Source organism: Sminthopsis crassicaudata, chromosome 1 (assembly GCF_048593235.1).
Source record: "Sminthopsis crassicaudata isolate SCR6 chromosome 1, ASM4859323v1, whole genome shotgun sequence".
Classification (NCBI taxonomy): Eukaryota; Metazoa; Chordata; class Mammalia; order Dasyuromorphia; family Dasyuridae; genus Sminthopsis; species Sminthopsis crassicaudata.
The window spans coordinates 671309937-671336969 of NC_133617.1; the positions used below are offsets into that span (position 1 = coordinate 671309937).

The 27033-nt window shown below is 53.2% G+C and overlaps 1 protein-coding gene across 1 annotated transcript in view; it reads left to right on the forward strand.

Annotated features, from left to right (window-relative positions):
• The window catches only part of GNAI2 (G protein subunit alpha i2), an 87197-nt gene extending 61203 nt beyond the window's left edge, over positions 1–25994 (forward strand). The window contains exons 3-9 of the mRNA XM_074283314.1: positions 894–1035; positions 2008–2168; positions 15985–16113; positions 20218–20347; positions 21135–21288; positions 23940–24159; positions 24690–25994. Coding sequence (XP_074139415.1) covers positions 894–1035; positions 2008–2168; positions 15985–16113; positions 20218–20347; positions 21135–21288; positions 23940–24130 — 907 coding nt within the window. The 3' untranslated portion in view covers positions 24131–24159; positions 24690–25994. The remainder of the gene's footprint in view (positions 1–893; positions 1036–2007; positions 2169–15984; positions 16114–20217; positions 20348–21134; positions 21289–23939; positions 24160–24689) is intronic.
• The last annotated feature ends 1039 nt before the right edge of the window (positions 25995–27033 follow it).

Below are 27033 nucleotides of genomic sequence, written 5' to 3' on the forward strand. Positions count from 1 at the left end.
GTGAAACAGCCCCCCCACCCCAGCTGGGATAGTCTGTGTTCTGTCTCCAGGGCCCTGCGGTCCACAGAGAGGGCTGCCTGGCCATCCGTATGTCCCTTTTCTTTACCCCGATCCCAAAGGGATTGTGCCTTCTGCCCAGATCTTCCCTCGAGTAGTAGCAGGAACTGGGTTCATAAAACTCAGACCTAGGAGAATGGTCTCATTAGATTTCCCCATTTTACAGCTCAAGAAACTGAGGTCTGGGGGGCGTAACTTGCCCAAAGTTATAGAGCTAGTGAGCATCAGAGCTGGAATTTGGGCTCTTTTGAGGAGAAACCCCACAATACCCATCAGAGTCAGATCGGGAGAAGCGCAGAGCCAGGGGGCTCTGACTGTACCAGCAGCAGTCGTGACTTTGCCAGACTCGCCCCTTCCCTGCCGTCCACCTCAGTCGTGATCTTGGGTGCCTGATGTCTCCCACAGAACACTGGCAGAGGCCTGACCCAGATATGCCGGGCAGCAACCTCTGCCCCCCTTTCACTGCTGGGATTTGTGGGCATCCTCCACTTATCCACGCAGCCTCTCGGGAGACGGAGGCCGGTTCCCCATTCTCCTTGTGAGGCCCTCGCACACCCTGGGAGGCTCAGGGGGCATAATAACCAGACAGAACTTTGTGAGAAGTAGCCCCTTGGGCCACATCTCCTCGGTCATTCACATGTTGGCATCTGGCCTGGCCCGGTGCTGGCAGGGGCGGCGCCAAGGAAGGAAGGCAGCCACACCTTCTCTCTGGAGTATACCTAGAGCAGGCAGTGGCCATCCCGGTGCAAGAATGGAGGGGCAGAATTGGGCGGGGAGGGGAGCAGGGGGGCAGGTCCAGCTCAGAGGGCAGAAGTCTGACTTCCCTCCCCCTGCAGGATTATTCATGAGGACGGTTACTCGGAGGAGGAGTGCCGGCAGTACAAGGCTGTGGTCTACAGCAACACCATCCAGTCCATCATGGCCATTATCAAGGCTATGGGCAACCTACAGATCGACTTTGGGGATCCTTCGAGAGCGGTACGTCCTCCTGCCCCGTCCCCTTCTCCGGGCCGGCTGCGGGCCGTTTTACGCCAGAGGTGTAGATCCTTGTCTCAGGGCAGGGGCAGAGCCTGCCATTTCGGCACCTGGGGAGCGCTTCCCGCCCTCCATGTCCTGGTACCCAGAGAGCTTGGGAGCGTGCAGGGGCTCGCCTTGAGCCTGGCCTTCCTGCCACCCAGGCCGGGCTCCCCGTGCCACCGTGCCGCCTCTCCTTTCAGAAAAAGAGAGATCGGAGCGTCTGTGGGAGGAACTGGGGATGTTTAGCCTGGAGAAGCCTAGACTGGGTGGGTGGGGGGTGGGGAAATGATAGCTAGCTGTTTGCAGGTATTTGAAGGGCTGTCACATATGTGGAGGAAAGATAAGACTCCTTCTTCTTGGCCCCAGAGGGCAGAGCCGGGAGCTGGGGGAGGAGACGGCAGCATCAGATTCTGTCTGAAAAGGGCATCCCTAAGAGGAGGGCTGGCTCTCCACCGATGGAGCGGGCTGCTGTCAGCGGGGGGAGCTTCCCCAGTGCTGGAAGGTCTCAGGCCAGCTCAGATTGACCTCTGGTCATCTCGGTGATCCTATGGAGGAGCTTCAGATGGAGCCCCACCTCAGTGGCTGGAGTTCCTCCCTGAGCTGGAAAGTCTGTGCCATTGTACAGATAGAGAAACCGAGGTCCAGAGAAATGAAAGTTCCTCGGAGTCCCCTGCAGAGCTGACAGGGGCGAGGAAACCAGCTCCCGTATCTCTGCAGCTTGGGAGGGAGCGAGGGCCCCGTCTGATAGATGGGAGAACTGAGGGCCACAGTGGGGAAGTCACCTCCAAGCTTCGGCCCTTCACTGAGTCCCTGCCCGCATCTCCCTGGGGGTCTTTAACCCACCGCACTGAGAAACAGAGGAAAGGTCCGAAGTGGGGGCGCTCTGGCCCTGCCCCCAGGAGGCCTCCCTGACTCTGCTGCTCCCGCCCCCAGGACGATGCCCGCCAGCTGTTTGCCCTGTCCTGTACCGCAGAGGAGCAGGGCATCATGCCAGATGACCTGGCCAGTGTGATCCGGAGACTGTGGTCAGATGACGGCGTGCAGGCCTGCTTTGGCCGCTCCCGGGAGTACCAGCTCAACGACTCGGCGGCCTAGTGAGTACCTCAGCGCTGCTGGCGAGGGCCCGGCCCAGGCCGAGATCCCTGGGAGACTCGTGGGATATCTGTCCCAGAGGGCTTCTCGGCCCGGCCTGGCCAGGGGGGGTGGGGAAGCAACTTCTAGCACATGGGAGAGAGGGGTTTCTGAGCTGGCATTCTCAAGGACTCCGACCAAATTGCCCTCTGCCTGTCTCTGTCTCTGTGTCTGTCTCTTGCTCTCTTTCTCCTTCCCCTCCCTCTTTCCCTTTCTGTCTCTCCCTCTTTCTTTCCCTCTCTCCCTTTCTCTCTGTCTGTCTCTCTCTCACACACTCACTCACATATGCACACATGCATGCACAGACCCTTTCATTCCTGAAAGGAAGGGGAGGTGACACAGAGGATCTAGGTAGACCAGCTCCCCTCTCTCTCCCTTCCTCACATTTCCTGGAGTTCTGTTGTGTGGAGGGTCTTGAACCACACTGTAGGAGAGGTTGGAGGCTAAAACACAGCTCCTAACAAAGCCATGAAACCCAAACAAAATCTCAAGGGATAAGACAGACACAGAAAATTATGCAGGGCCAAATGTGATCAGTGCTATTTTTAAAAAAGGGACAAATGAGGTCATGAAATCTCATAGACTAATGACGATCTGGTCATCACAGGGTGATCTTGTGAAGGAATTCCAGATGGAGATTGACTTGGTTCCCTAACCACCTGCAACATCTGTGATTCTAACCCCATGTAGTACAAATAGGGAAACTGAGGCCCAAAGAAACGAAAGGACTTCCCAAGCACCTCCCCCTCACCACACTCTGAGGGCAGGTTTTTAGATCTCCCGTCCTTATTACGGAGGAAGAAGCTTCCACCAAGACAAGAAAAGTGCCTTGCTCTGTGTCCAGGGGCATCTGGCCCCAGAACCATCGTGACCCCAGATCCAGTGTTCTCTCCATTACACCACGGAGCCTCTAGAGGAGGTAGAGATCCCTTCCACCTGTGACTGTAGATAGTACAGCAGGGAAGTGGTTGGCCCAATCAGGGGTCGGGGTAGCTGCCAGCCCCCTAGCCCCGGGCCGATTCCTCTGTAGTGTGCGGCCTGTGACCGCCCGGCCTTGAAGCATTTGTAGGCCCCTGAAGGGTCCCTGGAAAGCCCCTGGTTTCCAGGCCTCCCAGGGAAGCCTGAGAAACATGGTGAGTCCTCTCCCTTCTGGAGAGGACCTAATACAGGATTTATGTAGCACCTACTGTGTGCCTGGCACTGTGCTAGGTGCGTTTGTCAATTATCTCGTTTGATCGGGGGACCAAGAGTTTCTTAAAAGCACCACTTTAGGTCCCTAAGAGCTGAAAAAAGACTGCCCGCAGATTATGGTGACACGAGTAAGGCCAGAAATGGGGGAATGGAGGAAGCAAGAGCAAACTTCCAGGTATTTGCAGAGCATTTTTCTTCAAACCACTTAATCAGCCAGGCTGGGCCTTTCCCCATTGATGTCCTCGTTTTCCAGAAAAGTGGCAAGCTGAGGAAACCGAGGCTCACACAGTGAAAGCAGTGTGGGCTCACCCAGCAGACTTGGATTTGCATCCCAGTGCTAGAGATAATTCAGGCCCAGCAAACACCGGGAAGCCCCCTGGGCCGGAAGGCCTGTGCTTGCTCCTTCCGCAGCTCTGCTGCTCCTCTGGGAGCTCACCCAGAAGCTCCCTGACACGCTTGGCGGGAGCTCAGAAGCGAGCCCTGAACTCAAAGCCCGACATCCACACAGAGCTCGTGGGCTTGACGAATACTGCGGCAGCCCAGAGGAACCGGAGGCAGACAGACAAAGCCCCTAGATCTGGAGGGGCTGGGGGGGCTCGGTCTCTCTAAGTCTGGGGAAGCATGGACCGTACCGCCTTGCCAGCTCTGGCTTTCAGACTCAGACTCTTGCTGGGTGGGGAAGAAGCCTGAGAGCCGGGAGGGATGGCTCTGCTCCCTCCACAGTCGGGGAGAAGCCCAGGCACTGCAGTGAGAAAGGAGAGAACAAGCATTCACCAAGTACCTACTAAGTGCCCGGCACTGCGCTGAGCATTCTGCAAACATCTCATTTGAGTCTCATGGCAACCCTGAGACGGAGGCGCTGAGATTGTCCATTGAGGAAACTGAGGCAGGCAGAGACGTGGCCAGGCTCACAGAGCTCCTAAGTGTCTGAGGCCGACTTTGACCTTGGTTTTTCCAGGCCCAGCGTTCTGTGCCCTCTGGTGCCCCGGCCTCCGCCCACAGGTAAATGGAAAGCCAGCCCTGTCTCTTAGGCTTATGTTCAGCAGACCTTGGCAAGGCTGCCCTGGTGCCCTCAAAAAGTCCTGGTCAAAAAAGAGAGGGGGTTCTGTGCTGCAGAACTGGCCCGAGCCGCCGAGATCCCCTGCACCAGGGCTCTTACATGTTCTCCACCCGCGAGCTCTTTTTGCCCGAGAAATGTTTACGTGATCCCTGGTATATAGTTGTATAAAATAGGTGTACAGATCAACCATTTACAGAGTCATAATTTTGTGACCCCTCATTCTATACATGACTCCTGAGGGCTCACGACCACGGTTTAAGAAGCTGTGCTGTAGTCAGAGACACCTCAGCCTTTGGTTTCTTGGACCCCTCCCAGAACGCTTTTAGTGCACAAAATAAAGTGCTCAGCATTGAAAGGAAATTGGTCCTCCTGAAATGTCGCTCTCCACGTTTTTCACGAATCCCTGCGGGATAGGAAGCCTGCTCCGCTGGCCTGGCTCTCACTCGGCAGAGCAGGGGGCTGAAGGGCCAGCACCCAGGAAACCGCCCGCACGCCTGGATCCGGCCTCCACGCTCCTGGCCTCTGTTCTTCCTCCGGCTCGGCTTTCAGCCTTGCCCAGGAATGAGCTGAGCAGCTTAAACCCCGCCATAGATATTTGCATTTTAATTGGAAATTCTTGAGGACTGAGGGCCCCATGGGAAGAGAGATAGACCCTGGAGTGATAGGGAATTGTGGGAGGAAGTCTCCCTGCCCCCTCCTGGGGTGGAAGAGCACCCTTGTGGGGGGTCTTTTCCTGGAGCCAGGCTGGGACAGCCGTGGTCATGACCCTGCGCACTAATCTTTTTTGGATCTTCCTTCTGAGCCACGTATTTTCAATTGTCATGTGCTCTTCTGGCCTCTGATTGGGAAACACTTCTTCCAGGGTTTGGGGTCTCGCGGGCTGTTGGTATTGTTTGGATTTCAGGGCTGAGCCAAGTAACTGAAACCCCACAGCACTCGCCATTCCCAGACCTCCTGGAAGCAGGGCCCGGGTACTCATGGACACGTCCTTCAGTCCCCCCTCCCGCTGCCCGGAGGCCCCTTCCTCAAGTTGTGTTTGGCTTGGCAGGACCTGTTTTCCTAGAGGATGTGCTGGACGCCTGCCGTGGGTAAAGGCCCATGCTGACAAGGGGGGCCGTTCTCAGGGAGGCGGCCCCTGTCCTCAGGGAGTTTACATTCTGGCACTAACAAGGATTCCACTTTCCGGGTGCTCTAATGTTGCCGGAGCCCTTCCCCCCAGCCACAGAGAGTGGCCGCAGATTCCAACTCCCAGGGTTTAGTGCCTTAGTCCCAGTCTAGTCAAGGTCACGCAGCCAGGAAGGGTCAGACTTGGGCCTGAATGCAACTCCCCTACTGCCACACCGCGCTGCTCTCCCCGAACCTGCTCTGAAGGCAAATCCCCAGGTCCAGAAGGAAGAAGGAACTTGCCCCCTTGACCCACTGAGTCAAGGACTGGAGTCCAGGCCCCCGATTCCCGGCCAGATCTCTTCCTAGCGCCTTGCTGTCCCCCACTTTTCTGTCATGCGCTCCCGGGGTCCAGCATGGGGATGCTTGGCTTCCTGTTCTGGAGGAGAGCCTCGCTGGGCCCCCGGCCAAGCCCACTCCAACCCTAGGCCTCCGGAGCTTCTGGAGCCCCGCGTTAAACAAAGTTACTCCTGAGGAGCTGAGATTTCTTTGTAAAGACACATTGTAATCAGCGAGCGAATACTGCCTGCCCTGGTGGGAGGAGATGGTTCAGGGTCTCTGTGGGAGCCCTCAGGAGGGCCCAAAGGAGGTGGACGTTGAGAGCCTGGGAGTGTCAGCTGTCTTCCAGGCCTGTCTCCCCCTGCCCCCAGCTCCTGCCCGGTCTCAGGCCAGTTTCTTGCACCCATCCCTGCCTGGGAGCTGAGGAAGCGAGCCACAGCCGATAGAAAGGCTGGAAGGTTACCAGACAATTCGGGAGAGTCGTCCCCTGGTTACTTCTGGGAACCTGGAGAGCCTGGAATGCCAGTTTGACTTACCTCAGTGCCTTGCCTGGAGCTTTACCTTAGTTGTCACTTGGAAAACTTTGTTGCCTTGGAATGAGGTTCCTTCTAGGCAGTGAGAGCCAGAGCCCTTAACTGTCTGAGCTGAAATGGTGCTTGGAGATCTGCTCCTCCACTTAGGGTTCCCGCCCTGACAAGGGGACGAGGATTTGGGCTGGTCCACCCTGTAGCCAGGGGCGAGATCAGGCCCAGAGTGCTGTAGTTCACTGAGCAAAAGAATGTGCAGGCCGGAGTGGAAAGGGTCCTCTCGGGAGTACCCGGAGCCACCGGCAGCCATGATCATGTGCCGGGCCTTCGGCTGGCTTCAGGGTCATGCATTCAGAGGGGAAGGGTCTTAGAACCAATCTAGCTCCTTCCCTTTACAGACAAGGACCAAAGAGGCCTCGACTCCAGCTCTGCTACGGCACCATTCTGCCTCAGACCAAGCTCTTGAGAATTCTCTTGTGTATTTTCCCTTTACAAAATCCTGAATAATTGATTTGTTTCTCTGTAGGTAGAGAAGCCCTTCCTTCCCCTGAGTCACCATCTCTCCTCCCTAAAGTAAGGCAAAGGAGGGGGTCATTGCTTCCATTCCCTCTCCCATGCACCATGCGGGGGCATTTGCTTGCCTTTTTTTTTTTTTTTAATAGTACTTTATTTTTCTAAATGCATGCAAAGACAGCTTTCAACATTCACCTTTGCAAAACTGTGTTCCAAAATTTTCTCTGTCTCTTCTTTCCTTCCCCCTACCCAAGATAGCAAACAATCCAGTATAGGTTAAACATGTGCAATTCTTCAAACATATTTCCATGTTCATCATTCTGAGCAAGAAAAATCAGATCAAAAGAGAAAAAACACGAGAAAGGGGGGAAAAAAAAAAGCAAAAAACCCACAAAAACAAACCAAAAAGGTGAAAATACTATGCTTTGATTCATATTCTGTCTCCATCTCTCTGGATGCAGATGGCTCTGTCACAAGTCTGTTGGACTGCCTTGAATCACCTCATGATTGGAAAAAACCAACTCCATCCCAATTGAGCATCATGTAATCTTGTTTCTGTGTACAATGTTCTCTTGGTTCTGCTCACTTCACTCAGCATCAGTTCACATACGTCTTTCTGACTTTTCTGAAATCAGCCTGCTCTTCATTTCTTATAGAACAATACATTTTCAGCCATTCTCCAGCCCATGGACATCCACAGTTCCTTGCACTACAAAAAGGGCTGCTACAAATATTTCTGCACATGTCCCCTGCTGGTTTTCAGGGGAGCTTCCCTCCTCTGGAGATGGGTCTGAGAGAGAACATCAAGTGGCTGTACCAACCTCTATCATGGACCCCTCGAGCAAGCTGGGGAAACCTAAGAACTCCTCAAAATCCATTTTAAGTGCTGAAAATAAATAAAACAACAAAGGAAAGAAATTATATAGCAATGCAGCTAGCAAGATACTTTTTCTAAAGTTCATGGGCCCCAGTTTAAGAAACCCTGTTCTAAGAAGCTTCCCCAGTCTTCTTTCCAGAGGAAGCAGGGGGGAAGCTAGCTTCTCTCTCCCCAAGCTCCAATGATCCAGTGAAAATCTCATCTGCTGGGCAACCTTCCCAAGCAGACCCTTCAATCACCAGGAGCCAACCCCCTCCTAAAACCTTCTTTTACAAGGAGTTCCAAATATGGGCTAGTTATATGTGAAATGGGTCACCTCCTCACTGTGTGGTCCTGAACCTTTTCAGCTCACCTGCATCTCCACTGTGAGAGAGAGATCATGAACTTGAGCCCTGCCTGGTACTCTTTTCCTGACAGAAAGGCTCTGGAAAAGGAGGCACTTTCCTAATAGAGGAATCTAGAACTCCAGGACTAGGACTTGAGCCTAACTAATTCTCCTGAGTCTGTAGCTACTGCTCTTTCCTATTAAGGCGTAAACTCTCCATAGGGCAGGTGACTCAGTTTCCTCTTCCATCCAGTTTCCTAGGTGGTATTTTGGGCCCTGTCCTGTTCCCTGCTTGAAGGAGGCTCCTCTCTGTGAGAAATTACCCTGTTTCCAGTTAGGGTTCCAGGCAGCCAGTCCAATCCCATGGGCATCCCCTGTGATGGAGTCTTGAAGGGGTGTCTTCTCAGCTCTGTTTGTAAATGGCCTGGCTTCTTCCATTCAGCAGCAGTATTTGCAATCTCTTTTTACCTTAATCCTATTCCAATGCTTCTGTGGCCTTCCGAGCCAAGAGTTGTTGGAAGATAGTGGAAGCTCATCCAAGATCACTCCCATGGGCCTAGGCACTGGGAGGAGGTTAGTCCTTCAGCCTGGATAGAAAGAGCCTTGAAGAGCAGAGGAACTGCTCAGAGAGTAAGGACTAGCTCTGTTTCTCATCTCTTTTGTGTCATGAACTCAAGGCTGATTTGGGCAGGGGCTGGCAGTGCTCTTAGACCAAAAGGCCACTTCCAATCCAAGTAGGAGCTGAGATCTTTCATGTGAAAAATGCAGCCTTTTCTCCTTGTCTCAACTGAGGGTCCTCCTTCCCTCAAATTCCTCTTCTCCCCCTTCTCCCCACTTCTGAATTAGGACTCTAGTCCTGGGGTCACTCCACCTGGCTAGGACAGAGGTTTTAACATTTGTCTAGTCCAGGATGTCTTAACCATTTTTGTGTCAAAGGCCTGTTGGGCAGTCTGAGGCCCATGAACCCTTCTCAGAATCATGTTTTTATAAATGCATAGCATTAGATTTTATTAGACTGAAATACAGCTATCAGAATATTAAATGATCTAGTCTAGTCCCCTCATTTTACAGTATGAAGCCCAGAGAAATGACATATCTTGTTCCTGGGTCATTCCCAGGCACCACTGCCCGTAGGCCAGAGTTGGGCCTTATGACTTTCAGAGTTTTCTGGCCTGGGGAGGGTCCTGATCCTTCAGCCAGGTGTACCCTTGCCTCTGTCTGCAGCTTTGGAGCACACTCAGTAAAGGAAGGGCCCGTGGAGCATTCACTCTAACCTTCCCCACCTTCCTTTTCTTTTTTCTTTTCTTTCCTTTCCTTCCTTCTTTCCCTCCTCCTCTCCTTCCTTCCCTCTTTCTTTCCTTTGCAGTTGGGGTTAAATGACTTTGCCAGGGTCACACAGCTAGTAGCTATTAAGTGTCTGAGGCCGGATTTGAGCTCAGGTCCTCCGGACTTCAGAGCCAATGTTCTATCCACTGCACCATGTAGCTCCCCACTTCCCTTTTCTAGGGAGAAGCAGCTGAGGTTCTGGGGGGCCTGAGCCTTGCGGGTGGTCTCCTGCCTCGTCTTCTCAGTGGTCTGTATCAGGCTGGAATGTGGGAGCAGGCGGCAGATGGGCACCTCGGGGTGAACAGAAGAGTTAAATGCTGATGCTGGGTGGAAGCAGGGAGTTTGGGAAGGGTGTGGTTCTCAGGCTGCACTGGGTGGGAATGCGGAGATTCCCCAGATGGAGAACAGAGATAAGAGTAGAAGCATTTGGGGTCAGTGCTGGAATTTGGATTATCTCTGCTGGTGGTAGCCGGTGTCCGCAACCCTTTCAGTCCCCAGCCACTGCCCACTTTGGCATCTTGCTGAGATGGAGAGGTTTGGGATCTTCTAGCCCTTGGCCACCTCCATATAGAGCTCAGTCTCTTTGTGGAAGAAGGGGGAAAGTTTTTCCCAAGGCTCTTCGCCACTCCGGAGCCTCTGCTCTCCTTAAGGCTTTGTCTTTGGTACAAAGCATTCTTGGCTCACTAGGCCACCTGTCTCTGAGCAGGCCCTTCAGAGGTCAGTGCTCCTGGATCGGGCAGCCGTGGGGACTGTTTACAGTCAATAGGGGCTGGGGAGAGAGTATCGTGTGTAGCAGGAACACGTAAGCCACGGTTCTAGGTTTCAGGCTTGGTTCTCCTGCTTGTGACCTGGATGACTTTGAACAAGCCACTTTATTGTGATTTGATTATTAATAACAATAATGATAGTTAGCACTTATATTGTATTTTGAAGTTTGCAAAGCACTTTATGAATATCTCATCTGATCGTCACAACAACCCTGTGAGGGATGTGAATGAAACACAGAGAGATTAAATTATTTATCCAGGGACAGCCGGGTTGCACAGTGGATAGAGCACCAGCCCTGAAGTCAGGAGAACCTGAGTTCAAATCCTGCCTCAGACACATAATGCTTCCTAACTGTGAGACCCGGGGCAAGTCACTTAACCCCAATTGCCTCAGGGGGAAAAAAGATATTTGCCCAGGATCATCTAACAAGTTAGTGACTGAGGTAGGATCTAAATTCCAGTCTTTCTGACAGTACTTTTGTCTCCCATGTCACCTGCATCCCTCCGTCTGCCTCTCCCTTTTACCATCTAATATTAGATGCTCTCTATGATTCCTTCCAAATCTAAAGCCTTGATTTTTCTGATTTGCAAAGGTAGTATTTCAGGGGAACCTCCTTAGAGGAAGAGGCCAGATATGTCTTACCATGTGAACTGGAAAGTAGCCCTCTCACCTTATCTCAATGTGAGGGTGTAGTCCTAGCTGCCATTAACCACCAGGCGGCACAAAAAAAGAACATATTCCAAGCCCAAGAGAAAACCGAGAGCCTCAGTTTCTCTCTCCATCATATCAGATAGCTAAATTCTGTTTTCAAGCCTTTGTTGTAATGCCATAGAATGCTGGGCAGTCAGTATGCATGAAATGGAGGCAGTGACAACTCAACTCTGAAAGGATTGCTGTCCCTGAAGGTTGTTGATCATAGGACTTTTTAAAGATGGTAGCACCTCTGTTCCTCCTTATCTGAGGACCTATTGAGCTTGCTGAGAGACCAAGGTGGGGTGGGAGGGGAATACTTTGGGGTATAAGGTTCATCAAAAGCTGGGTTGAGGTCAACTGATCTGAGTTTTGAATTCTGCCCCTGTTGCTTCCTTCCCTGAGTCACTTAATCTGTGTAGGCTTCCATGAGCTGATTCATCTGGGTGACCCCTAAGGGCTCTGCTTATCCATAAACGAGGGTCAGTAACACTTGGGACCACTTACTTCATGGAGCTTGTGCAGAATGCTTTATAAATGCCAAAGTTTTAGGTAATCCTGAGCCTAGGTTTGACAGTTCCATCCTCCTGCCCTTCCTTTTTTCTCATTCTGGCATTAAGAAGAAGCTTGAGGCCCAGTTTTTTCTTGTTCCCTTTTCCCATCTGTCCTTCATGCTGGCGTCAGCCCCACGGGCCCTCCTCCTTGGCTCCATATCCTGTCCTGGTTGCAACAGAAGCTCCGGAGTTCTGGACAGCCCTTTCCTCTTCCTCCAGATCTGGTCTCTAGCATGGCCAGGTCCATCCCTGGTCTTGTCATTTGTGGCAGAGAGGGTGACAGCCAAGCTTCAGGTTTCTGGACACACCCCTGTCCTTTATCCCTTTCTCCCTCCCCCACCCCTAAGACAGCTCTCAGCCAAGGTTGTAGCATCCCTTGCCTCAAGTCATTCCTTCTCTTCCCTGGGTTGGGGAGAAAGCTGAGCTGATAAGCCATTGCTGAAGATGGGGGTTTTAGGGCTCATGGATGTGGGGCTCAAGGAGTAGAAGGGATCTGAGAGAGGAGAAGGGACAGGACAAAAGAAGCAAGGGAAGGGGGTGGGAGTTGGAAGGAGGGTACAGAAGAGGAGAAACCTGCCCACACCCCACCCTTCCTGCCTTTCTTTGTGGCTCGAAGCTCCCAGAGGGAGGCCGCTGAACTCCCTCCTACAGGCCAGCGGCCATATATTCTAAAGCTTATGCACATCACCACCAAGTCAGGGCAAACTTAGCTTTGTCATTAAATCCACAAGTCATAATTTGGGGCCCCAGGACAGTGTGGGTGGGCTCAGCACAAATAGTCCTAAGGCGGGGGTTCTGTCATGCTCTAGCCCCTCCTTCCCTTGGCAACAGAAGCCTTGAGCTGTGCTGTCCAAGGCCCAGCCCACAGGCACATTCGGCCCTTCTGCATTACTCCGGATATCTAGAGGTCATGAAGTCCATCTCCCAGATTTCGAGCAGCTGTGCCAGCTTAGGCCCACAGACCAGAGGAAAGTGATAGAGGATTAGAGTAGGAAGGGAATGTAGTGTGCTTTCTAGAGCCCCCAAATTGGTGTGCCAAAATATACTATGCTTTCTAGAGCCCCCCACTCTGGGGTGCCAAAATAGACCATCCGGACTAGCTCTCTGGAGGATCTTGGGACCAGGCCGAGTCCTTGGTCTTTAAGCCTGGTGGCCTGGATCCAGTCCATCTCCCTTAGAGAAGCTCAGTCACTGTCCCAGAGTCTCACAATTGTTAAGGAAACACAAGGGGATTTGAATCCAGGTCCTGACTCCAAACTCTGTGATTCTTTCCACCCAAGGACTGAATCTCCTTCCACTGACTGTACTCAGCCTTCTGTGCCCTAGCACAGGTCAGGGAGGGACTTCCTCTTCCTTGCAGGAAGTCTTTGTGAAGATGATGTAATTCCATCCTTACCTTTATAATTGCTTGCATTTTGGGAACTTTTTCTCCCAACTTGGTTTGATCATCCCTATTTTACAGATGAGGAGACTAAGGTCTAGAGAGGAGAAATATGGATTGCCAGGGTTACATAGCTAATAAATAGAAGAGCCAGGATTTGAAACTGTTACTTTTCCAAGTTGTATTTCTTTATTCATGCCTTGATGCTGCTTTTTATTTTTTTTTAAAGAGACTAGGAGTGGATCTTGTACTAACTTATGTTTCATATTTTAGGTAGTTGATTGCCTGTATAATCAAGGGCTCCCCTCACACACCTTCCCCCCCACTGAGATTGAGACAGTTTCCCTGGCATTTCCACTAAGGATCCAGTAATTGAGGTCAGACCCACTTGTCAGAGCTGAGAGCGAAGGCCCAGAACTGGCCCAGCAGTAATAGAGATGCAAAGTTAGTGAATTCTGCCACTCACAGTACTCACAAAAGCCTGTGCTTGTAGATCTGAGGAAGGCTGCTGCTTTCTGTCTTCATATCACAGTGCTGCTCAGCATGTGAGTAATCCTTAACTCCTGCCTCCACCTAGATCCTTCAGACTCCCTATTTCCAAAAGGGGGAAAAAGTGACCTGGGATATTCACTTGTCACAGAAGCTTCCCAGAGGGACAAATAGGCTAGGACACTCAGGTATTCAGAAGGCCTGGTTGGCGTGCTGGTGCTATCACTGTTTATTCCAGGCGAGCCATTTTCTCTCTGAACCTCAGTTGCCTCATCTACCAAACAGGGAGAGTTTGTAAACTTCAGAGTACAGGAAATGAGATTCTGTGTCAATAACACTAAGTATGTACATATACAGATCAGAGAGTATGAGGGCATGGATGTAAACCATTCACGTTCCGTCCTTAAAGGACAAATAAGCAGTTCTGCCCGAAGAGATTCATTTGCGTCACATGACCAGGGTAAGGTCAGGGACATTTGGTGGAGTAACATACCCCATGATACTACAGCCTGAATCAGGACTGCCTTTCTTGTTACTGTGTGGTGGGCAGGCCAGCCTCCTAGGCCTTTCAACAGAGTTGCTAATGTTTCTCACCCAGAGGGCTTTTGGAATTTTTGGGATTCTGAGCTGGAAAGGAGGCTTTGATGTGATCTGATCCAATCCACCTGTTTTACAGATTGGGAAACTGAGGCTGAGGGAGAGAAAAGGACTTACGGTGACAGTGAGTGCTGCAGATGCCCAGGCTGTCCAAAGCATTTTGCCCCGCCTTGCTATCTCACTGCCCTTTTATCCCTTGTTTAGCTTCCCACCCCAAGCTAGGCATCTGCACACAGTAGGGACTCAGCAAAGGCTGATTGCCAGCCTAGTTGGAACATCAAGGGCTCCAGCCGGGCTTTCTTCCTGAACAGCCTCCACCCAGCAGCTGTTGCCCGTAAGGTGTTTTGCCACTAATGAGAGAGGAGCTCTGTTAATTATCGGGTAAAAGGGAGCTGAGGCCCAGGGGAACAGGTGTCGGCACCACCTCCTCCCCATGAGGCCCCCAGCTCCACGGCTGTGATGGGGCTGTCAGTTTCCTGGGAAGACCAGCATGCATCAGCCCACCCTGCTGTTGGGGGAAGGTGGGGCTGGGGTGGGGAGAGAGTCTATGTCTGGGAAGCTCTGAGTTGCTAATTGCCAGATTACAGCCTGGAGAATTCCCTGATTAGCCCAGCTAATGGCTCAGAGGCAGCCTGTTTGTTCTAACCCAATTATATGCCAGAGATTACATGGCAGAGACCTAGCTGGAGCCTGGCTTCCCTCGGAGCAGAAGGACTACCTGGCTCCCATCCTCCTCTTTGGCCCATGCGTGCCATCCTTGGCTGAGTCCCCACTACTGGCTCTCTCCCAGAGACTAGGAAAGTGGAACCAATTCGTGAGCGGCAGGACAAGATAGTAGAAAAAAGTCTGCTCTTAAAGTCAGAAGAGTGGGGCTTGAGTCTCAATTCTTACATTTCCTAAGCTGTGACAAATCACCATCCACTTCTGAACCAGAACTTCCCAATCTGTAAAATGGTAATAATTGTACTCAACCTACCTTCTTCTCCAGGCTATGGTGAGAAAAAAGTACTATCAACCCTAAAGTATTATAGAATGCAAGCTATTGTTCTGCTTAAGCTAGAAGGCTGGGCTTGAAGTCTGGAGGCTGAATTCAAGTTCTGCCTCTGACACAGACTAGTGTGTGATCTTGCACAAGTCACTGAAGGCCATCAGTGCTCCAAGTAGCTCTAGGATTGTCAGTCACAGATGAGCTGCCCGTCTGCATCTCCTGAAGGATTTTCAGTATAATAATTATAGATCTAGTTTAAAAAAAAATTAATTCTTTCACAAACATTTCCCCAGTCAACTCCTTTGGATCTCATTTTATTCAGTTTAAAATGGTGAGTATAGGAGAGCTAGTGGTAATAGTTCTTACTCCATCACCCTCTCAAGACATGGGTAGGATCCAGATATGAACTTTGAAAATCATGCTCAGTCTTTTCTTTTCTTTTTTTTTTTTTAAAGCTTTACATTTACAAAACAAATATGGGTACTTTTTCAACATTCACCCTTGCAAAACTTTGTTTCAAATTTTCCTCTTCTCCTCACCCACTCCTCCAGATGGCAGGTAGACCAATACATGTTAAATATGTTAAAATATATGTTAAATCTAATATATGTATACATAGTTATACAGTTATATTGCTGCACAAGAAAAATCAGATCTAAAAGGGAAAAAAAACTGCAAAAGAAAACAAAATGCAAGCAAATAACAACATAAAGAGTGAGAATGCAGTGGTCCACACTCTGTTCCCATGGTTCTCTTTCTGGGTGTATATAGTTCTCATCACTGAGCAAGTGAAACGGGTTTAAATCATCTCATTATTGAAAAGCATGCTCAGTCTTTTCAAGTGAAGAGGGTAATTGAAGCAAAAATCAGAGGTGAGGTTAGTGACCTATATAATTGAGCATGTTTGGTAAAGGGAAAGAGGAGCTCTAGGTTTGGATGAATATATTTATAAGGCCTGGGAGTGTGGGGAGCAAACAGGTAGATTGAAGGCCAAGTTTCAATGCTTAAGCATCCCAAATGTTTCCTAACCCTCTCTTTCCGTCTACCCAGCTATCTAAATGACCTGGAAAGGATATCTCGGTCTGACTACATCCCCACCCAGCAGGATGTACTGAGAACCCGTGTAAAGACCACTGGCATTGTGGAGACTCATTTCACCTTCAAGGATCTGCACTTCAAGTAAGTGGGTAAAACTAGGGAAAGATGAAAAAGAAGCTCTCAACCAATATCTCTGAAGGAGAATGATATAAAAATGTTAACTACAATCTTAGCAAAAAGACTATTGGTGTAGCAGTACTAGTGTCTCGATCTGAGTGCACAGAACGGATAGAAGCAGAAAGCACATAAGTATGTATGGAATGCACCAGAGACACCGGAGGCCATCAAGTCCAGCCTCCTCATTTAACAGATGAAAAAAGTGAAGTGCAAAACGGTTAAGTGATTGCCCGGTCACACAGGTGGTCAGTGTATGAATCTAGGCTCTTAGACTCCTGGTCCTGCCTGGCTTGTGGTCCTCAAGCCTTCCAGGCTTCACACCCTCACCAGGTTTTGTGATCCCTCTCCCCCTTTGTCAGTGCAGGTAAGAGAGTGGAGTGTCCCTAGTTAAGAACACTCAGTATTTATTAAGCACCTATTACATTCAGAACACAGGATTAGGTGCTGGGAAGAAACAAATCTCCACAATGAGGGAAACCATGTGGGAAAGTAGATGAGTTGTCCTCAGAGTTAGAGCAATGTAGGTTCAAATCTCCCTTCTGACTTGTAGTGAATTGTCGCCAGTGCAAGTGCTATACGCTAATAAAATCACCGGTTCTAGACCCCAATAAAGCATTGCACTTTTCTGGTTCTTTAAGGTTTGCATATGTACATTAACTCCTGGGTCCTCACAATAGTCCCATGGGGTTGGTATTATCCCCATTTTACAGATGAAGAAATAGAGGCCAGGATAAGTGGTTTACCCAAGGTCACACACTTAAGGAAGTGTCTGAAGCAAGATTTTGACTCCAAGGCCAGCTCTTTGTCCATACGGACTCTAGCTAAAACAGACTCTGCCCTGGTGGTGCTTGTGATCTGGGAGCATGATAAACAGCAAGATGGCTAAGAGTGCTCACTGTTTGAGATCCTGGTCCTTGGGGATCAGAGGAATCTTTGCTTTTTAGAGGAAGAGCTTAGGAAGTAGGCTTTCAGAAAGGCCAGGTGGGGATTCCCCTATGGACAAGGGAGAGTATTCCAGCAGAGAGGATGATCTGCTCAGGATCCGTAGGTATCGGGCATGTTTCCTGGGATAGCAGACCATCTGGTTGGGCCATGAGAAAGTATGAGGTGCAGCTACAGAGGGCCTTGTGCGTCAGGCAAGAGAGGATGTGTTAGCAGCAGGGAGCCTTGGAAAGGTTCTGAGCAAAGCATGGGAAGGGGGCAGGCTATGGAATCATTCTCTGTGGTGTACCCCTGGAGAAGTAGTATAGAATCAGGGTTTAGCTTTAGAAGAGACTCTAGAGCAGCGGTCCTCAGACTTTTTAAACACAGGGCCAGCTCACTGTCCCTCAGACTGTGGGAGGGCCGGACTTATAGTAAAAACAAAGGCTCACACTCTGTCTCCGCCCCTCAGCCCATTTGCCATAACCTGGCGGGCCGCCTAAATGTCCTCAGCAGCCTCATCTGGCCTGTGGTCCGTAGTTTGAGAACTCCTGCTTTAGATAATGAGTTCAGTCTTCCTTGTCTCCCAGGTGAAGAAAATGGTTGTTGTTGAGGCTCACACGAGTAGGGAACCCAAGTGCTGAGAGAAGGGATCTGCCCCCGCTCCCCCAGCTGTCCAGGGTTCTGTCCCAGACACTCCAGAGAAGGAGAGCACTCCTGAGCAGTTCTCAAGTCTCCCTCATGACCAAAATCCAGTTCTGGAAGAGAGTCACAACAGCCACAAGGGGGTCCAGCCATCCAACGTAAGGGAAGCACGTACTTCCTGTGCTGTGACTCTGGGCAATACTCTCTCCGTCCCTCTGTCTCAGTTTCTACATCAGCATGTTGTAGGAATTGGATTAAATGGTCCCTCAGACCTCTCTGAGCTCCAGTAGGGTTCTCCCTCCAGTTTCCCCCTGAAGAAAGAGTATTTTCCCAATTTTCATCACCCCCAAAACTCACTCTGGTGGTACTTTTGTAACTACCAAAAAGGTATTTTTAGGGAATACCAAACAGAAAGTAGTAGGTCAGGCAGAAAAGGAGCACTTCATTCAGCCTCTCTGAGTCTGCCTCAGTGGGCAGCAGTAGATGGAGTCAGTTGTTTGCCCTCACCCAGGCTGGGTTTGTATCTGGGACTCAGTTTCCCCTGGTTTCCTCTTTAGAGGAGCCAGAGAAAGAGCACTGTGGCTGATGATGGGAGAGGGGAGAGCAGGAGCCCCGAGACCCAGACTGCCTCAGACACTTTTACAGAAGCTAGAGGTGGAAAGGATCAGACAATTGGAGGGAGAAGCAGAGACAGACAGAGAGAAACAGAGATAGAGACAAAGACAGAGAACAGCACAGTGTTTACTAGAGAATACCATCATTTTAGAGGTAGGAGGGACTTTTACCCTCCACTTCACAGGTGAGGAAATTAAGTCCTCCAGAGGTGAGAGGAACATTGCCTGTGCCCACACAGTAAGCCACCAGTAGAGCCGGGCCTGATTCCCTGGCTAAGAGAAAGCGACTTGGCCCTAGACACTGGCAGGTTGAAGGGTGAGCTGGGCCCTGCTGACAGTGAGAAAGGGCGAGGCGAGGCTGGGGACTCTCAGCAGCACTGTTAGTTCCCTGAGCATGAGGATGATGGGACTGTGCCGGATTGCTGCCATTTTGCAGGTGAGGAGTAGGGAGTAAAGGGAAGGGCCTGGAACCTTGACTTTAAATCTTGGCTCCTTGCTGGTGACATGGCCTTGAGAGCCATGAACTTGGCAGATCTTCAGCTTTGCAGCTGTAGGAGGGAGGTAATCACCCATGGACCACCTTCCTCCCAGCTCCGCTCAGGGGCTTTGCAAGCTGACCAGCACTGACGTCTCAAACAGATCTCAGCATCCCCATTGCCATCTTTATTAAACTCCCAGGCATGTCCCCCCCACCCTGGCCAGAGAGAAAGGGACATTCTTGTCCCAGACGGGCACTTACACTTGCAGGGTTATGCATCCCCTGCTTCTGTGAGCCAGCAGCTGTGAAAAGCTATGACCCGCCTTAGCCGTCCCCCAGGACAAATGCTTGGGAGGCCCTGTAGCCTGGGAGCTCTCTGCTACTGCCACTGTGAAGAGGAAGGAGCCCTGGGGTCAGTCAGCACTGGGGTGGGGCGGGGAGAGGAGAGAGCAGGAGCCCCGAGACCCACACTGCCTCAGACACTTTTACAGAAGCTAGAGGTGGAAAGGATCAGACAATTGGAGGGAGAAGCAGAGACAGACAGAGAGAAACAGAGATAGAGACAAAGACAGGGCCAAGAGAGACCTGAAGATCAGCTAGTCCAGTGCTCTTGCTGGGTGGAGGCCAGAACTCAGCAGCTGGAACCAGGGACCTTTTTCCTGGCAAGGCCCAGGAGAGCTATTCACTGCAGGCCGAAGACCACTGCTCGGGAGGAGGCTCCTCTCCTGGTCCTCAGGCCAGCAGCCAAGGGCAGGTGGGAAAGATGCAGACCTCGGATGCCCGCTCTGACGGCAGCATGAACCTGATCTCCCTTTTTACTCAGGCCTGAGCAGGATGGGCCTGGCACCAGTGCCCCCTTTAACAGAGCTCCCCTGACACTCAGACCCAGGTAGGGACCACAGGTGTGTCATTTACCATCCCTCAGTTACCAGGCTCAAAGGGCTGTTGTGAAGAACACACACACACACACACACACACACACACACACGTATGTATTGTGTTGTGGAGGCAGGATAAGTCAATGAGCTCTCCGAGGCTGGGTACACAATACTATCCTTAGCTGGAAAGAGGGCATGGGGGCAGTGGGGGAGGAGGGAAGCAGGGATGTCTCAGGGACCCAAAAGGATCGTCGGTGCCCGTGACACTACACTGGTTCTTCTTGGCCCCAGAGGGCAGAACTAGACAGAAAGATTTGGTCTCGAGGTAAGGAAAACTTGCTGTCATCGGGGCCAGGCTGCCTGGGATTGCCTGGGTACCTGATTATGTCGGCAGCGGCTGGCTCACTGAGGGCCCGGTTTGCTTGGTGGGCTCCAGGGCAGGAGGGAATCGCCTTTCTTCCTGTGACGGAGTTGGGGGCGGGCAGGGAGAGGGAGCAGGGCCACAGACTGACCCGAGCCCCTGTGTTTGCAGGATGTTTGATGTGGGCGGGCAGAGGTCTGAGCGGAAGAAGTGGATTCACTGTTTTGAGGGCGTGACGGCCATCATCTTCTGCGTGGCCCTGAGCGCCTATGACCTGGTCCTGGCCGAAGATGAGGAGATGGTAAGGTCTCGCCCCTTCCCTACACTGCCGCCCAGCGCTCCCCTCAGAGGCTTTGCCCACGTGGGGTTGATATTCCCCCATACTGATGCTTGAGGAGGGAGAGGGGAGGGGGAGGACCATTGGCAGGAAGACAGGAGGCCCTGGGGACCGGGATGGGGCATACAAAGCACCCCTTCCTTCTGCCCTAAGGAACCCCCACGCCCCATGAAACTCCCACTGACAATCAGCAGAAAAGTCTAATTACAGAAGGAGTTGCAGGGAGATAAGTTAGAAAGTATGGTGGGAAAGTTGCCTGGAGGGACCTTGGGCTGGGATGAGAAAGAGGCCTTCAATCAGGCCTAGATTTTATCCCCGAAGGCCTCGCCCACCCTCCCCCCCCAGGAGGCTGAGTGCTTCCTTCTTGCAACAAAGGGGCCTCAGTCTCCCACTTACACCCACTGCTGCCTCCCAGCTCCTTCCTGAGCCCACTGGCTCCCAGAAAGGGCTCAGCTGGCCGACAACAAACAAGTGGAACAGCTGGGAGGGCCGGTGGGCAGCAGCCGCAGGGCCCAGACTGCGCTCTCTTTTCCCCAGCATGTGGGTCTCAGGGACAGAAGTGACCTCCCCCCCGCCCCCCAGCTATGCCTGGGGCAGTGCCCACCAGGGGACCTCTTCTGCCTCTGATCCGGCCCATGGTGGGGAATGGGTGCATGTCCCTCCCTCTCTAGAAAGAGCAGGTCCTGGGTGCCTCAGACCCGCTAGGGATTCCATTTCTTCCTCAGCCGGCCCTCCTTCTTCCCTCCCCTAGAATCGAATGCACGAGAGCATGAAGCTTTTTGATAGCATCTGCAACAACAAGTGGTTCACAGACACCTCCATCATCCTTTTCCTCAATAAGAAGGACCTGTTTGAAGAGAAGATCACTCACAGCCCCCTCACCATCTGCTTTCCTGAGTATTCAGGTACGAGGCCGGGGAGAGAAAGGGAGGGGGAGCACTGCCTTCTGCTTCCTCAGGTGCCCGGCTGGCTGGGAAGGCAGAGCTCCCCATCTGCTTCCGCCAGGGCGGAGGGAGTGGGGGAGAGGGCCGGGCCAGCCTTCACCGCTCCCAGCAGTGGCCATCCAGGGCTCCCAGGGAGCAGGAGGGCGGCAGCAGGAGAGGGGCCACCTCGGGGTCCCCAAGGCATTTTAACTCCGCACCTGTTTCCTCATTGGAAAAATGAGAAAGTCGCAGCAGCTGGCCTCGAGGCGGCCTGAGGCTTTCCTAACAGCCCTTCTAGCCCCTGTGCCCCTAGTGGGACAGGGTGGGTGAGGGCAGGGGGTGGAGACATGGCTCCAGGGGCTGCTCTGAGCCCCCTCCCCAGTGTTCTCCTGTCCGGGTTACAAGAACCAGGCCCTGGATGGAGAGGGAGAATGGTGGGGGAGGGGGGCGGTCGGGACTGAAGTCCTGACATAGGGACACAGTGATCGGGACAACTGAGATCTCCCTGGACCCCACTGGGCCTGAGGCCGGCACGCACCGTCCAGTGGTCCCAGGGGGCCCTCTGCTGGACGAGAGGAGGATGGCAGCTAGCCCTAAGCTGAGTTCTCCTCAGCCTCTGGCATAGAAACTGTCCCCAAGGGGAAGGGGGAGCTCAGGAAGCCCCTCTGATGGAGGACCCATCGTCCTGACATCAGCCCAGGCTTCTGCCAGTGACCAGAAGGAAGAAGGCCGAGGTGGGGGGGGCGGCGCTGGGAAGACCCCGGATTGTGTGCCGGCCCCTCCCGTCCCACTTCCAGGTCCCCCCTGCCCCTGCAGAACTCGGCTTAGGCCCACCTTACGTAGAAGGCCCTGCCGGGGCCTGTCCGGCCTCGGAGACTCGCCGGCATTTTGACTGCGCAGAAATGTTCTCTGCCCCTTGTCTCCACGATGGTTTCTTCCTCTCTGTCCCTGGGCATAGGGCGTGGCTTATAGGGTGGCTTACTGCTGTAGCTCCTTGACCGACTGACCACTGGCAGCCTCCAGTCCCTTTTCCACCCAGGTCAGACTAGCATTCCTAAACCACCGGTGCAGCTGTGTCCCTGCCCCGGGGGTGGCGGAGCCCGAGCTCTCCAGCCTGACGTTCCCACGGCTCCTTCCGGCGCTGCGCCTTCTGGCCGAATGTCTTCCAGCGGCTCCCTGAGGCGCTCCGAGATCTCCTTCCTGTCCCCGTGCTCGGAGCGCCTCCCTCCTGACTCTGCCTTTCAGAATCCCTAGCGTCCTTCTAAGTCCAGCGGGGGCCGCCGCTCACTTTGTCCATCTCTCTTAGTGCGCTCTCCCCCTTGAAATTAATCGAGGCAGCGCGCGGATTGAAGGCTAGACCCAGTCAGGAAGGGCTGAGTTTAAATCCTTATAACTGCTGTTATCATCATCATCGCCGTGTGCCTCTCGCCTCCCCTCCCCGCATCCAGAACATGAAGGTCCCTGACAGGAGCAGCCATTTTTCACTTTCACTGTTTCTCCGGGGCCTGGCACACTATTTACTAATGCCTGTGACTTGAAAGGGGCAGTGAGTTCCAGAGACCGGGGAAAGGGAGCCGAGAAAAGCCCGCAGTCCTCGCCAGCTTCACAGGGCTAGGTGTCGGAGGCTGGATCCGGACCGAGCTTTCTGCAGCTCCAGGCTCGGCCCTTGTGCCAGGGGGTGATGGCCAAGCACGGCCGAGGACGTTCCCGAGAATGCCGTCCAGGCGGCCGCGGGGGGCGGCTGTTCTCGGGGCGTGGCCTCCGCGGAACTTTCTCTTTGAGTGGTCCGCTTCGGGAACCCCTCTGCTGAAATCTGGCATCAGTCTAGAAATGCTGGGAGAAAAAGAAGTAAAATTCATCGAACTTGAGCAGGAAGCCGGCTTAGACTGGGGAATTTGGTTTTTGGACCCCAAGTGTAAATTTACATTTATCCCTTCCCATTACAACCCCTCTGTGACTCATCACCTCTTCTCTAGAGGTCCCTGCGCAGTCGTCCCCATAGTTCCATTCTCAGGCTTCACGGGATCCACGGCAGACACGGCGCACATTGTGTTTTCTCCTCTTTGGGGCGGCTCTCTGCTCTGGAAGGCTGCAGCACTGCCCGTGTTCTCTGTGGTCTCGGTAATGGCGCCTGCCTGTCTCCCCCGCGTCCAGAGGTGGGGACTTTCTGATCTGGGGCTCCCCCGATCAGCCGCCTTTTTTCTCTGTCCAGAGATGATCCCCCGAATAGAGAAAGCAGTGGTGACGTGAGCGGTCCCGCTGGCACCATCGCGCGCCCCCCTCCAGCCCGAGCAGCAGCGCTCCGGTGCTTTCTCTCCTCGGCCCTTCTCTTTTCCCCGGTACAAGGAGCGAGTCCTCCCTACTGGAGTGCATCCTTTCCCCGCCCTCGCTGCTCGGTCTTCAGCCGGGGGAGCTCCCTCTGTGTCCCCATCAGAAATGTTTTTCCGCTTATTCCCCCACGGGTGTGCCCACCAGAGGTGCCCCCGAGTTACCTCTGGCACTCGGTCCTGGCAGACTGGAGGTGGAGCCTCGTCCCTGGGGGCCCAGGCCGGGTTTGGGGCGGATCTGGGAAGGGCCGGGGCCAGTGGAGGGGGGCGCAGCCGCCCCGCGCCCAACGCCCCCTCTCTCCGCAGGGGCAAACAAGTATGACGAGGCGGCCAGCTACATCCAGAGCAAGTTTGAGGACCTGAACAAGCGGAAGGACACCAAGGAAATCTACACGCACTTCACGTGTGCCACCGACACCAAGAACGTGCAGTTCGTGTTCGACGCCGTCACCGACGTCATCATCAAAAACAACCTGAAGGACTGCGGCCTCTTCTGAGCCGGCGGCCGAGGGCCCGCGGGCAGGAGGTGGGCAGCGGGGGGAGGGGCACGGGGGCACAGGCCCCTGGGGACCGTCAGGCTGGGCTTTCTGGGAGACGCGGCTCTGAGCTCAGGAAGTTTCTGTCTGGAGAGGAGGGGAACGAGCTGGGGGCAAAGGTTATCAAGTGTCTGGGGAAGAGACCAGCGTGCGGACACACACACGGACACACACGTGCATACGTGTGCTCTCCCACACTCTGTGAGGAATGCAGCAAGGCTGGCTGGAACTGAAGTCCAGACGGGCCTGGGGGGGAGGGGCGCCTAGCAACAGGGGGCTGGCTGCAGACACCACGGGCGGAGGGGCCGCTGGCATCCCTCCTGCCACCCGCAAGCCCTCAGAAAACCTGGTAACCAGGCAACCGCAGGCTGGTTTCTGAGCCCACGGCCAGGACCTTGATGGATGGGCAGGGTCATTGCTCCGAGGGCTGGGAAGTCAGGGGGAAGTGGGAGCCTCCGTGGGGGGCGGGGCCCACCTGGGCGGCCTCGGTGACCTCACCTCTCCCCCTCCCTCCCGCCAGGACCACTCGAGCTGCTCAGTCTCTGAGCAGGAGGAAGATGCAGACAGGACCAAGGAAGGAAGGATGCACCATGATAGCGACTCCGACTTCTCTCCCACAGTCTCCTCCCCCTCCCTCTGTTTCCGTGTTTTGGTTTCTCCCCACCTAACAAAGAGACTTTGGGGAAGAGTGTGGAAGGCGGAGGCCCCTGAGGTTTGGAGCTGAGCCTGCGGGCCCAGCAGCTGGGAGGGCCCTTCTGCCCCCTGCCCTCGCCTCCCCTCCCGCGCAGCCCCTCAGCTCCGCCCTGGGCCGCTCCCGCTTTCTCTTCTACTTTATTCTGTGTTGGGGGGAGGGGGGTGTCGGTCTTTTTGAATCTCGGGTTCTTGGTAAAGGAAACCCTGTATTTCTCTGGCCAATACTGTCGGCCCCTCTGCCTTGCCAGGACGTCGTCCCCAGCCCAGCCCCGTCCGTGTTTTCGGCCCCCGGCCCTGCGCCCGTTCCCTCCGGGCCCGCTCGGGGCACCGGGGAGCCCTCCCAGGATAAAGCACAAACCCACCCTGAGCAGGACGGGACAGCGATGACAACATTCCTTAGCCCAGAAGTCCCAAATCCTCTGTTTCTCTTGGACCTTCTGTGTGTGTGTTTTTTTAAATATAAAACAAAACTTTAGGGACCTTTATAGAGAAGACTATTTAAAACTGTCACGTACTAAATGGCTGAGTCGTCCTGATCTGTGCTGGATCACCTCCTCCAGGGGAGCCCGTGCCTTGGCTTGTCTGTCTGTTTACATCTGTCTGTCTCATTGCTTGCTCTGGCCCTGGGGGCTGTCGTGGGGGCTTCGCCTGTGTCCCGTACCCCCGACGAGGGGACAGCAGCCTCTGCAGCCGCCCAAAGCCTCATCTCCTCCCCCCTCTTCCTTTTCTTCTCCATTCCAACTCCCCCCATCCAGAATTCTCCATTCCAGTCCATCCTCCTCCTTTCCCCCAGAATTCTCCATTCCAGTCCTTCTCCCATCCCCCCAACAAAGGTTCCAAAGGGCTAAGTCTCGAGTCAACTGCCAACGTCACCGGGGGCTTCTCATCTCCCACTCCCCCCACCCCTGCCCGCCCCCCTCCGGCAGCTCTCCCGTCAGCTCCATTAACTGTAGCTCCTTAGCTCTAACGATAGGAAAGTCCACTGCCATGAGGGCTCCCGTCTTCATCCTCAGTCCCCTGAACCCTGCCCCAGGCCCCAGAGTCAACAGCATCGGATGCCTCCTCGCTTTTTTCACACGTTTTATCAAATTGTTCACCTGGTTTGAAATAATAAAATGTAGAAAGAAAAACATCCACTCGCTCCAGGTCTTTTTTGTCTTCTCCGATGTGGCTGAGGGCTCTCTCGGGCTCTGTCTTCACTTCCCAGAACTCCCCTGCACTGGCTCGAGGAGTAGGACATCCCAGGCCAGGCCGGCGAGAGGGTGCTGGTGCTCCCGGCCCGGGCCGGCGAGGGGGTGCTGGTGCTCCCGGCCCGGGCCAGCGCCGGTGGTGTACGGTGGTACCTCTGGGCAGGGCGTTCCCAGCCATACCTCTCCCTATGCATTCATATACAGCATCTCTTCCAACAGAGCATTAAACTGACACGGGGTGAGCAGTGGAGCAGGGACGGGACCCCCAAACTTTGTGCCCGAATCAGGCGATGGGTCGTCAGCATGGAAACAGCCTGTCCTATTGACCGAGGTCAGCACCTGTCCCCATCGCCTGGAAGGGACACAGAAGGGAAAAGAGCGTGGGGAGTTGACTGGACACCCTGGGGTTTGGTGCCTCTTGTGCTTCACTTCTCCATATTGGTATAGTAAGGACGGAGGAGAGTTCACTTGCTCCCAAAGCAGACATTTCTTATTGTCGTCAAAACCTGTGTGCCCCGTTCTGCCCCACTAAGGCCACCTAAAAGAAACCTGAGAATCCAGGTACCCCCTTGTAACTCTGGGCTCCTGTAATTCTTAAATGCATCCTGTTAGTAGTCTTAGCCTTGGGACTGCCATTGAGCATGAAGACACCGAGCTACCCAGACCCCCCAGGACAACTGTTGTGTAGCCATACTTGTACTTGTGAAATTCTTTACAGGACCTTAACATGATGCGTTTTAAATGTCTTCTTAACATATTCATTATAGTGTCTTAGCACATCGAGATTCTTTTGAGATGATTTTTTTTTATCCAATGTGATAGCTATCCTGATAGTTTTGGATCATTGGAAATTTTGGTGAGCATTCCATCTATACCTGCATATCTAACTTAAATGGCCAGTGTTAAACACTGATCTCTTGGGTGCTCCATTAAAAAATTCTTCCAAGTTGATGGCAAACTACTAATGATGATTCTTTGAGT